General features: G+C 44.2%; 1 protein-coding gene across 4 annotated transcripts in view; it reads right to left on the bottom strand.

The window, feature by feature from the left end:
• LOC125705975 (immunoglobulin superfamily DCC subclass member 4-like) overlaps positions 1-12688 on the bottom strand; it is a 28377-nt gene extending 15689 nt beyond the window's left edge. For 3 of the 4 annotated variants that reach the window (XM_048972382.1, XM_048972383.1, XM_048972385.1), the window contains exons 1-2: positions 12356-12688; positions 8423-8716 (exon numbers count right to left, since the gene is read on the bottom strand). In XM_048972382.1, the coding sequence (XP_048828339.1) occupies positions 8423-8716; positions 12356-12446 (385 nt within the window). In that variant the 5' untranslated portion in view covers positions 12447-12688. Of the gene's footprint in view, positions 1-1441; positions 3036-8422; positions 8717-12355 lie in introns of those variants that run through there. The other variant, XM_048972384.1, reaches the window with a different exon arrangement.
• Between the last annotated feature and the right edge of the window lie 690 nt (positions 12689-13378).

Below are 13378 nucleotides of genomic sequence, written 5' to 3'. Positions count from 1 at the left end.
AGACGCCCATTTCGAAATGGCGGTACCAACGGAACGCCTGTTATTTCAAATAAAACCCTATAACCATAACGTTTTTAAGTAATGAAGCATTTTTCTGCCGATGTGAATAATAAAGTAAAGCTCTCGAAGCATTTCGACAACAAGAATCAAGGAATAACGTGGGCAATCCTTGTTTAAATGAGCGCACGCGCTCTCTCATGCTAACTATATGTTAATCTGACTTATTTGTAAATAGTATAAAATCTATTTCTAATTTAAATAAAAGTCTATCTCTAACACAACAGCCCCGGATTGTTTAGCTACATTTAGCTAAATTTATCTACGTCTGGTTAATCAAAAGGAATAAAGCACTATAACTTGAAAAGATGTATGACACATTAGTATAAATTTTTAAACAATAACATTTAAGGAATAAAAACACTTTAGTTGTATTTTGCTAGTTTATTATTAATTTAATAGCTGTAGGAACTAGCGAACGATGTTTACCAACATACATCAAAAGCATTTTAGAACTTTGGTAGAATAAAGTGTAACCCTGGTTACAAATATTATAAGTAGTAAAATAAATAAATAGTTAATAAATAATTAACTATGCGATAAGACATAAAACAGATTTGTGAAATAGTCTAATTTACATGTAAAAAAATGTATGATTTTGGTGTAACCTTGTACAGCGTGCCCCTCTCCCCTCGTCGCACATGCGCAGTAATGTAGTGACTAACGGCAGCAGACTAGAGAAGCGGCAGAGACGCGAAATTAGAATAATTTTCTAGTTTTCAAAGTGAATTTCGGATCTTTTCCAGTCAAAACAGTGTTGCAGGATTGTTGAAACGGTAGCGACTTTAACCAGAGAAGTTTTGGTGAGTTTTGTTGTGTTTTTATAGAGTTTGAGAGAAGTGTTTTGTACGAGTAAACGGTTTAACTTAAGTTTTAGAACGGAAAAGGTTGAAGACATAATTCAAAGTAAATGGGTTATTTTTCGGCGTTACTTGACAACTGAATGTCAAATGCTGTTTTTCTATTTATTTTATGTGTTCTAAGTTACTTTTAACGTGTACTGAGGCTAACGTGTAGTGGGAAAATACCGTAACCATTTTGAGTTAACCGTTAAACAGAAACTGTTTATTTTTCTTTTTCAAATGTTAGGATTTAAGCACTTTTGACTAAAAAATATAATGTTTATGGCTTGTTGTGCAGGCCAGGTTTTTATTCCACCCGGCAGAGTTTCCCGCGCATCGAGGGATAACGACGGAAGTTTCATTAGCTCGTGTGCATATGTGAGGAGACGCACGAGGACGTCGGACGGCGAGCTTTGCCCAAAGATTTCGCGCTTTAAGAGGCTGAGAAAACGTCATAACCGGCTCGAAGGGATACAGTTTGAACTTTATTTTTCCTACTGGAAGACTATCTCACTGTTATTGTGGTAGGATTGTGCAATTACCTCTCATTGATTAAATGAATGAGGACTGAACAGAACACTGAACTGAATCATATTATAAAAACATCCTATGCAGGGCTCGCAAAATTTCAAACTCCCTGGTAGCCCTTCCAACAGGCACTCTTCAGTTTTTGGTACCCCAAAATAAATTTAAGTAGCCGGAATAAAAAAGAGATTATTTTTAATGTATAATATTGTAAAGGAAACAAAATATCAATAAGAAAATTGTTAAAACACAAATTAAAACAACTGTATAACATTTACAATCATCAACTCAAATATTTGGTTCTAACTGAACAGAAATTTCAATGAACTTCTAAGAACTGTGTAGAGCATGAATCTGCCAGATTCTGAATCTGAAATTTCCACTGAAGTCACGGATAAGAAAATGCCACTTGACGTTGAGGGCATAGCATCTCCTTCATCAGCTTTCTCTTCCTGTGCATTAGCCTCCATTTCACTGCTCTTTGTTCTTGTTGGGGTTTTATGGTCCAGGTGTCTTGAACCTTTTCCAGAAAACATCCAGAAACGAATTGACTTGTCAGGGCAAAAAGATTCAACTGTTTACCCATTAATGGAGAGTTGCATGCAGTCATTCAGTGTTTCAGGGTGTAAAGAGGTATGATGTATTGTCTTCACTCGGTTCATGCAAGAAAGTCCTCTCTCACAGATGGCTGTTGATGGACTGAGTGTCAGCATTAATTTCACCAGCAACAAGATATGAGAGAGGTGTTCTGAATTCTCAGAGAGGAGATCTCTGTACAAGCAATCTACCTTGCTACCCCGGTGTTCTGCAAGCCACATTTTTAGATCCATCCATTCTTGTGGAATTTTCTCTTTCTTTTCCTCATCTAGTAAACTGGCAAAATGTGTGACAAGATAATCCACCTCTTCATCCCCATAATTTGCCAGCGCTTCTCTGGGGTAGGGAAGAGTGGAAGGGTCAAAAACCTTGAAACAAGAGAGAGGCTTTTCACGCAGATTTTTAAATCTGTTGTCCATGTACATGACTGTGTTTTCAATAATCTTCTGAATCTCTGCACTAAAGGTGTCTTTGTCTGTGCCCTCACCGATTCTAGCAGGTCACTGAATTTTGTGAGCTGAGTTTCACAGTAGCAAATGCTACCATCCTCGTTCGCTGTGAACTTTGTGTCCAAGGTTTTCTGGTATTCTGGTTTTGTTTTTAGGCTGAGTAAGCGTGATGTGGTGCTCTCAACTAACTGATTTGTTCGTGTGATGTTTAGGTTATCATGCTGAAAATCAGTACAGCACTTGGATAAGATGGTACTGTAGTCCAACATGAAATGCAGGAAGCGAACAAATTTCTCAGTCTTCATCTCCTGCACCAACCCCTTAGCCTTGGCTGCATCCTCGGACTAGACATCACTTTCTCCTACCATGTTCTCCATATGAACAACAGTGGGAGTGAATTTTTTTTCCACAGCCTTGAGATATCTCAGCCGGCTTGGAAGCCACCGTGTGCTCTTCAGGCCACTGAAATGTGCCAGTTTCTCATTTAGCAGTTCTTATTTCTGTCAGTTCTCTTTGCTTCTTTGGGGAATAGTAGTACATCTTAAAGATGGTTTTCATCTTCAAATTTCACCAGGTACTCACAGCCTTTCATGTTATCCAGCACGGCTACCTCTAATTTGTGTGCCACACAGTGGATTGTTATGATGTGGGGTATCCTCTTTTTCACTCTCCCAGTTACTCCTGTTTTCTCACCCATCATCACTGCAGCACCATCAAAATTTGCACACACTACTTTCTTTTTCCATGTGTCTTCTCTGATACCCATGGTGTTCACTGCTTCATTAATAGCCTCTAAAATACCTGCAGCATTTGCACTCTTGACTGACTGACATTTGATCATGTATGTGGATATGTCACCATTATCTCTCACATACCTGACATGAACCAACTCCTGTTCTATTATACCAGTGTCTTTACTGCCATCTGCAAGAATGGATAAGAACCTACTTTCTTGAATTTCCTTTTTGATCTGGCCACTTGAAGTTTGTGCTATTGCTCCAATAAATTCTCTGCATGCATGGTCATTGAGGTAAGTGGAACCAAGATCTAGGCCATTTACTTTTTGAAGTTTGCAAAGACTGCTAAAGTTTGCCAATGGTATTTCACTCTTTGCAACATAGTATGCTGTTCTAAACAGCTTTTTCAGGACTTCTTGTTGTGTTTGGTTTATTTTTAGTATGTTTTTTGCAATTGGTGTTTGTTCTGGGAAAGATGCTGCAGACCGAGCACCAATGCATTTCTTGTGATGCAGATATTTCTCATGGGTTCTGATGGGGTCTTTCTTAAAATTACTGGTCCCAGTAACAAAGGCGCTTGTCGAGTCAGAAATCGAGGGAAACTCACGACACACCCGGCAGAACATTATGTTATTTAGCTTGTCATATTCCAGCCAGAGAAATTCTTTTGTCCATGAAACCAAAAAGCTGCGCTTTCTTTTTGCCTCAGTCTGATTTGTCATAACTTTTCCGCTCTGTGGTAGGCTTTTCTTTGGCTGTCCCTTCTTCACCCTGACATGTCTTATTTGGCTCATCAGAACTAAAATACCTGCATAAATCCATCTATTTTTACACACGTATAAACATAACGGTCAGCGATTTTTCTTTTATTCTCTGCGCAATCAACCTCTATCACATGTAAGCTTGCTGCGGGAGATTTCACTTGTCACGTTTGAATAGTAAGCTAATGAGTGATAAGACAATGTCAGAGGAATTGGTGCGCAATTAATCCATCACTGACCAATCAGTACTGCCGCTCTCTATACACAGTTCGTGTAAAAAGCATGAATTCAAGTGCGATTTCAATGTTTCACATATTGACAGTGGCTCATCGATACCTGAAAATGACATAATTACCCAGTTACATTTCCTAAAGAATGCAAAAGCATTGACATATTTTTCCTTCCTATGATAGCCCGACGGGCAGGGCTGAAAGATTTTGGTAGCCCGACTGGAAGACACAATGATCCCGGGACGTCGGGCTAGCGATTTTGCGAGCCCTGCTATGTGATGTACTGTTCATTATTGAATTCTTTTGCCATGTTGTTCATATGGTTTGAGTTGAATAGTATATTTTCAGCTGTATTCTAAAAGAACGCTGATTGAAAAGGTCAGTACATTCAAGAAAGGTGCTATAGAAAGAGCTGCAGACTCTTTCAGATTGAGAGTTACGGAAGGGAACGTTAAATAGTTTAGTGAATCCAATTATCAATCCAAGAGTATTTAAGCCCAGCCTTAGCAAGTCTATGTGTTTGGGGGAAAAGATGAGAGTTTAAGGGGTTGTATATTATTAAGTCATGCAGCTCGACTATACTTATTCAATAACAAGTTGGGGGGGGCCTAAGTGCCACCATCCATCCTCCAACTAACCACCTTAAAGGTTCAAGATAATGATGTGACGGTAATAAAAGGCACTACTCCGCCGAGCCCAGGGCAGGACAGCATCTGTTTTTGTGTCATGTCACCTGGCAGATCGTTGGAGGGTGGCGTGACACACAGTGTGACCATGCCTGTAATCAGGAAGTCCCCGGTTTGAGCCTTGGCAGAGCAGTATCTGTTTTTGCGTCGCATCACCCGGCACATCATAATAGTAAAGCCTTAAGGGCTGGTGGGTCAGAGGATGGAGGGTGGTGCGACACACAGAGCGACTGTGGTTGCAATCAGGAAGTCCCCGGTTTGAGCCTCACAGAGACTGGTGCTACATGTGTGAGACTTCTTTAGTTGGCAAGATGGGGAAAAAAACATATACGAAAAACAGCATATGAGTAGGGATGGTGAGTGGCGCCGCAGGCTAAGCTTCTGCATCTGTAATCAGAAAGCTGCTGGTTTGAATCCAGCCTTGGCAGAGTAGCCGCAGATATGGTGGGGGGGCCACAGAGATGGAGGAGGTGCCACAGAGGAGGGGCCACAAAGAGACTGGTGGGAGTGTAAATTGCAAAAATATATATATATATATATATATATATATATATATATATATTTTTTTTTTCTTCAAAAAAAGGGCTGTGAGTGGCTAATCCCTGTGCTTGCGATCAGGTCAGTGTGCTCAAGTTTGCCCTCAGCAGAATAGTTATAGGGCAGGCCCTTGAGCATACTGACTGATCCTGCTCTCTCTCTCTCTCACTCCAGCTCTCTTTCACACACACTCCACAACACTGCAGGGTCAGCCAGCACATCCAAGGACCCATCCTGTAACCACCCTGCTGAGGTCGGGCTTGAACCGCCAACCTCAACTTTCCGATCACAAGCGCAGCGACTTAGTCCACTGAGCCACTCACCAGTCCCATTTGGAACCTGTCTTTTCGTAATTTTGACTCTCAAACAGGTACGGGGACAATAAAAGATGCTACTCTGCCGAAGCTTGAACCAGGGATCTCCTGATTATAGGCACAGTCGCTCAGTGTGTCATGCCACCCTCCATCCTCTAACCAACAAACCCTTAAGGCTTCATCATAATGATCTGCCGGGAAATGCGACGGAAATAAAAGGTAATACTCTGAGGAGGCTTGAGCGCGGCACCTCCTGATTGTAAGCATGGTCGCTCTGTGTGTCGCACCACCCTCCAGTACCATCCTCCCTCCAATACCATTCCTGAAGGCTTCATCACAATGATCTGCTGGGTAACGCAACGGAAATAAAAGATGCTACTCTGCCGAGGCGCGAACCGGCGACCTCCTGCATTGCAAACACGGTCACTCTGCGTCACACCAACCTCCATCCTCTGATCAACCAACCCTTAAGGCTTCATCATAATGAGCTGCTGGGTAACGCGACGGAAATAAAAGATGCTACTCTGCCGAGGACCTCCTGCATTGCAAGCATGGCCGCTCAGTGTGTTGTGCCGCCCTCCGACCCAGCAGCCCTTAAGGTTTAATCATAATGATCTGCCGGGTAATAAAAGACGCTAATCTGCCGAGGTAAACTGCCGATGATAATCTGCCGAGTGACGTGACGCAGAAACAGTTACTGCCCTACCTGAGGCTTGAACCAGGGACTTTCTCCGTTGCAGGCACGGACAATCAGCACGTCGTGCCACCATCCATCCTCTGACAGACAATGGTGGATTAGGAAGGGGCCATCCCCAAACTGTCCTCACAATGTTGGGAGCATGAAATTGTCCAGAATGGCTTTGAGTGCTGCAGCATAAAGAGTTCCTATCACTGGAACTAAGGGGCTAAGCCCAACCTCTGTGAAACAACCACATAGCAGCGTGTTTTCCATAACTGCATCCGACGCTTCGCATTGCACTTGGTAATGTAAGGCTTGGATGCAGCTGCTTGGCCATGGACATCCGTTCCATGAAGTTCTCTACGCACTGTTCTTCAGCTAATCTGAAGCCCACATGAAGTTTGGAGGTCTGCAGCTACTGACTCTGTAGACAGTTGGCGACTTCTGCACACTGTGCGCCTCTTTAAAATTTACAAGTCTATTTTGTTTGGTTTTTCGCAATAAGTCTTGTGAATGACTGAGTTAGTACGTTTTGGGGTCTGACTACACATCACGGTCCTATACTTTCACCGACCTAAAGTTAAACTCTAAAGCCCCTGACCACCGGTGTGTGTGCGTTTGTGCACATGAACATGAAAAACCATTTACTGAAAAAAATTTATTTATTAAAATAACTAAGGCTTTATTCTGTTAAAATTACGCCAGCGGTTAAATGGGTCGTTATAGCCAATCTGTAGTCTCGCTGCATAGTGTATGACCACTGACACTGTTGAATTTGGACAATGTTTCATTAACTATCAAACAGACTGCAGCTCTGTTACCATTGTCAACTTAACATGCTACTCCAGCTAGCATCTCAAATCAAGCTTGTAGATGATATAAGCTGGGGCCGTGGGGCACCTTGTAGGATGTCTTTATTAAAATAACTAAGGCATTATTCTTTAAACTTTTTAATGTGTATTTGCTGCATGGTGCTAAATGCAGCTTACTAGTTCCTACTAAATGTAATTAAATAATGATGTACAACCTCTTTAAAATAACAAAAATGTATCCTAAATTCTTGCACCCTTGCCTGATTCCACAGTTCCTAGCCTACGCTTATGTGTCCCCCCATCCCACCCTTCCATGGCTTGTGAGATAAGAAAAGCAGACTTCTGTCTGCCTGGTCGATCATTTCTAGCTGCTATTTAGGTTCTTCCTCAATTCTTATTGCATAAATGATTTATATCACACTCATACTAATTTAAAATTTCACTATAACAAAACAATCCTTATACATTTTACTAAAAAACGTAAACTATATATGTCTGGTGTTTTTTGACTGAGTTTGATTATAAAACTCTAAAGGCCAACCCTTGGTTGTGTGCTTGTGCGCATGTCCGATACATCTAACGTTTGTATACCTTTAAACTTTACCAAAAGCCGTTAATATCTTTTCTTTAAAATGTAAAAGTCTATTTCTGTCTGTTTTTTCGTGAAATTTAGTGAATGACTAAGTTAGGGTGCTTTGGGGTTTGGTCACACATCGCGATCACCAACCTAAAGTTAAACTCTAAAGCCCCCCGACCTCCGGGGTGTGTGTTTGTGCTATAAAAATAACACATAAATAAATACATGTAATGTATTTTCATTCTAGTTTAACGACAACCCTTATCTCCCAAACCATATAGCTCCTATCGGCAACACGTGGCATAAGCATGTATGATACCATATATGGAGATAACCCCTCGACCATTCAGAATAAGACATGCGCAGTCATTGAAGGGGGGAGCATTAAGCTCCACCCAAAATATCAACTAATATTTTTTAAGGTCAAACAATAGAATAGGGTAAGAATGGCTAGGACTGCACTGCTGATTGGCCAAAGACCTCAGGAGCCTTTAATTAATTGATTAGAGGCTGAACAGCAAATGAGAGGAAATGGAAACTGGTTTAATAAAAACTGGGTGCTTTTCAGAGGCGCAAGCAATAGGGGGAGAACAGGGAAAGGGGCAGGGCTAAGACTCACCGCTGAGGCGCAGGGTGAGCTTGCGACTGGTGAGGGCTCCGAAGGGCCCGGCCGACACGCAGCTGTAGTCTCCTTCTGCGGCCGGGCCTTTGTCGGGGCGAACCAGCAGCGAGCCATTGGGCAGAACGCTCACCGCCTCTGCATCCCGCACAAATGCCCCACCTTGCAGCCAGGTGACGTTCCGGGGCATGTCAGTGGCCCCCTGGTGGCAGTCCAGCAGCAGGGGGCGCCCTGACTCCAGCACCACATGGACAGGCCCCACCCCGCAGCTGAGTTCCAGTGACACCGGCCTAGCTGCAGGGGGGAGATGGGAGACAGACGCCTCATCTATCAAGGAGAGCAGAGGGCAGCCACCGGAGACTGGGGATGGGCGGTGACAATGGGGGCGGGGGCTGTTACTGCCAAAGGAATTCAGCAGAGCATAAAGAAGAACAGATATGACTGTCGCTCAAGATCCTTCTTCCAATGACAGAGGCAGATTTAAAATGCATGCTTGTACAATGGAGGACATACTACTTTGATATTTACTCTCAGCTATTAAATTATTTGGTCATGGGAAAGGGCCACATGTGATTGGATAACAAACAGTCCTCCCCTTGCAGGCTGCCCGTCTCAGTTCCACATGCGTCATATGCAGTGAGTGTGACGTCCCCCATTCTCAGTGCCGTATTTACCAAATGGTCACCATGGTTAAAATTAAATTCTTTTGGAGACGCCCCTTGACAAAACCGCTGGACAGCAGCCAGATCAGGAAACAGGACCCTTGGCTGAGTCTAGGGTTAGGGAACCGGCAGAGGACAGAAGCTGAGCCCTTTTCAGGAATGTGAGGAGGATTAACTTCGGCGTGCTTGGTGGAAACGCGCCCATCGCACAGTCCCAGCAGGAGGTGCCAGACATGCCTGAGGTTAGGGATCTATTGAGCGAAAAACTCTGGGCCCGTTATTCATGGATCTGACGGTCACACGGCACAGCAGATAAAGCCACCGTCCCAGAACCTGCAGGGCTCTGCACTCCCTCACAGAGCTCATGTCAGGGTACACAGAACAGCTTAAGGTCCATCTGCACTAGGCTGACACCAGGTCCCGGCCAGCTAACAAGACATGAGACACACAGCACAAACAGGTCCCAAGAGGGCGGAGTAAACTCACAGCCGTGTCCAATTCCGCCCCATGGGGGGGGGGGGGGGGGGGTGATTTCTGAAGATTGGCAAATATTCCTAGAAATAACCATGTATTATCTACAATGTGCAAACACACAAACATCCACCTCCATAAACACACACCATCTTCTAACGGGGGGGGGGGGATGCGTTTATGGCTCAGAATGTAGGCCATGGTGGTCTCTGCTGGGTGGGGGGAGCAGTATCACAGATCTTAGAATGAGTGGGACAGAGAGGTAGGACAAGAGGTAGGACAAGAGGAACAGAAGAGAGAGTGACAGAGAGAAAGGGCAGAAGGGTGTCAACATTGAAATCTGCCTCATCCCCAGCACAGTGACATTAACGGCTAATCATGTAACCCGCTGGTCTGACTGATGAAAAGTGAGAATGGACAAGTGCCGAACACACAGAAACTGCCAACTAAGCAACTCAAGGATACAAAGTTCACAGACCGAGATTACAGCACAGGAACCAGCTGCTGGCAGTCACTCCGTGCGTGTGTGTGTGTGTGTGTGTGTGCGTGCATGTGAATGCATATGTGTGTGCATGTGTGTATGCACGCATGCGTGTTGGCATGTGTGCATACAGTGAGACATGCCAAGGTGCACCCCCCCCCCCCCCTTCCGTAATGCTTCTTTGCTGGAGAACAACCTTTCCTTTTTCACCGGGGTCAGCGGCCCTTCGGATTCCAAACAAGTCATCAGATGAGCATGCGGGCCGATGGACCCACACCCCCTGACAGGAGCATGTGCGCAGCAGAACCTTCGGGCCATGAATATGACCGCCGCCTACATTCTGACCATAAACATATTAATCCGTCTGGGCAAGATCAGTCCAGTTCTTCCAAAACCAGTCAGCAGAATCCCAAACACATTCAGGCCCTGCATCCTTAAACATCATCATACCTGCTGCTTGTAAAAATGAAAAAATTAGGTTGATTAGTTTGAAAGCTGTGTTTAAAATAAACCTGTCTGACAGGCCGAGGTCTGAGGTCTTGGTCTTCGCCGACACGCCGAGCTCTGAGGTCCTGATCTATCTCTGTACACTACTGCTAAAGTTTCAAGTTTTATCAATCCATGAAAGACTAAGGCCATTCACCTCAGGCTCTGAGAGACCCAGAAAAATCTGCATGCATGAATGTGTGCACACCTGTAACACTTATTACACAAGCCTCTGTTGATTAACCCTAAAGCCACTATTGTGAAGATACTACACAGAAGAAACTCTAGAAGAGCTTCACTGAAAGGGACCCGGGGTTCTGCAGGAAGGTATCCTCTGCTGACAGCAGAAGGACCAGCTCATGGACAGAAAGGGGACCCTGGAGCAGATGAAGAAATCTCAACCCATCATCTGCAATTCTCGTCATGTCCACCTCAGACACAAAGCGGCATGAAGTACCAGGTACAACGGGCATATGTGGGCATAGGGGCACCTGCAGAACAAGACACACACATGCACAGACACACCAGGTGCCCTTTCGCTTGGGACAATTGGAGTCTTTGTATATTTTGATGCATATGTAAAGGCATGGTGGTGCAGTGGTTAGCAGTGTTGCCTCACACCTGTGGGACCCGGGTTCGAGTCTCTGCCTGGGTCATGTGTGTGGAGTTTGCATGTTCTCCCCTAATCATTGTGGGGTTTCCTCCAGGTACTCCGGTTTCCCCCCACAGTCCAAAAACATGCTGAGGCTAATTGGAGTTGCTAAATTGCCTGTAGGTGTGCATGTGTGAGTGAATGGTGTTGGGTTGTTCCCTGCCTCATGCCCATTGCTTCCGGGATAGGCTCCGGACCCCCCGCGACCCAGTAGGATAAGTGTTTTGGAAAATGGATGGATGGATGGATGTAAAACCACCTTAGAGACCCCCCCCCCCAGCAGGTGAAGGAATAGGAAGGGAGGAGCATTACAGCTCTTTACCCTCTTGCAGAATCAGTCCTCAGATGCAACAAGAACACTAATTCATTATTAAAATGTTGAGACATCACATCTAAGGCAGGCATGCCAATGCACGGGCAACACACAAGGCGTGAGGAGAGCTCAGGACCACCATCCGACCAGCTGCTGCATTCACTTCTGACAACTTTCTGTTTCCTCTGGCTAATGGCCTGTTACACTCTCGCTAAATAAAACCGGGAGGATGGAATTGTAGATACAGAATACCAAAAGCCGTGTAAGTTTTAGTGCGGAATAAAGTCCTTCAATATCAAATGTGTCCGTATCATCGCATAACAATAAGAAATATTTATAGAAAGGGATCATTTTTGCTCGAAGGGCTAACAAAAATGTACACATTAAGTTATGGGAAACGATTTTGAAATGAAAAAAGGTACGCATACCAAAGAAAGTAAAACCATGCAAATAAAACGCATCGTAAGACTCAGTCTAAACAACCATTTTTTTATATATATATAAATTATATTTATAAAAAAACACTTTACTGGTTTACATAGGCGTTTTGTGTGTTATAAAATCCATAAGCATTATAAAAGCAGCAAGAAGCGCACGGCGATGAGCTTTAATGTGATTCTTCAGCACATATGCGAGAGAGAAACAGCCCGAAATCTGGGTTTTCAGCCCCCCTGAAAATCACAGGATCGCTTTTAAACCATGTATCACTTTTGCAAGCAGATCTGAAAAAAACATCCGCGGTGTCTGATCCGCTATACGACAGTCAAAGACAGGGTGGCTGATCTGGGTGGTAAGACAGACGGAGTAACCCGCTTTTAATGGGCTTCCCGGGGCCTCAAGGTGAGATCAGATCTGCTGAGGCGGTTACCTTGGACATGCTGATCACAAAAGTCCAGCGAAAGCAGCCACAGCAGACAGATGCTCCTCATTGCAATGCAAGTCCCGCTTCTCTTATCCATGATAGGTATCGGCAGATAGCAAGTGATTGAAGCACATGCATCACATGCATTTAGGGCGAACCGCAGGTAGATCGTGCAGATCAATCTGCCGGCCGCCCTACGGGCTAAACGTCGTTTGATTACCCCCCCGAGTGCTGATGCATATCAGAAAATGAGCAACGATCTCGGAGACAGCTGCGCTTCCTCCTTACGCTTCTTCGCCATGTTGCGAGCGACTGACCGAAGTGAGATCGCTTTTACACACAGGCTACCACACTTGCTGAAATTAGTAAGTCCCCCTTTAGGTGTCCTGTGGAGCCGCCTGAGCCGCTGCCACGCCCCTTTCGCAGTCCATTGCTTTTAATCAAGCCATCATCCCAGCGACTTCCCTCCCGAGAGCCCCTGATAGCATTTAGTGCCCATCGCTCTCTGGCGTTCCAAGTCACTGGTAATTCATTGGCTTCCAGTTTGAAGTTTCCAAATGAAACCTGTGGATGGACACTGCTGTAGGATACGCTGCCCATGCAGTCAGAGCAATCGAAGTCAAACATTTGTTTTTTTCCACCAAAACGCATCTATTTTGCGTGACCAACTATTACCTATTCTTAACTATTTTCCAAGTTTTACTGATTGGTTTTGCAAAATTAATTATAGCTGTTGTCATCTTTTCAGATTAAACATATTTCATGACTGGAATGAAGTATGGTACTTTTTTCTTATTTGTTCATCAAGGCAATTCTGTTTCACTGCTGATCTTGTTAAAAATATCAATTCCTGTTGATGTAAAACTGTACGATGTCCGTCAAAGTGTGTCAGGTTCGCCATTTCAAAACCTCTCCTAAAGTCACCCCAAGAGGGGCAGCAACCATTCAATAGCCCCGGGGTATTTTTTCACTTCACCACTACCCCACCTTATACGGCTTATCAATACCTGATTTAATTTCTTAACTAAA

The sequence above is a fragment of the Brienomyrus brachyistius genome, chromosome 13 (assembly GCF_023856365.1).
Source record: "Brienomyrus brachyistius isolate T26 chromosome 13, BBRACH_0.4, whole genome shotgun sequence".
Classification (NCBI taxonomy): domain Eukaryota; kingdom Metazoa; phylum Chordata; class Actinopteri; order Osteoglossiformes; family Mormyridae; genus Brienomyrus; species Brienomyrus brachyistius.
The sequence above is the reverse complement of the archived record's forward strand: the minus strand, read 5'-3'. Positions and strand labels throughout refer to the sequence as shown.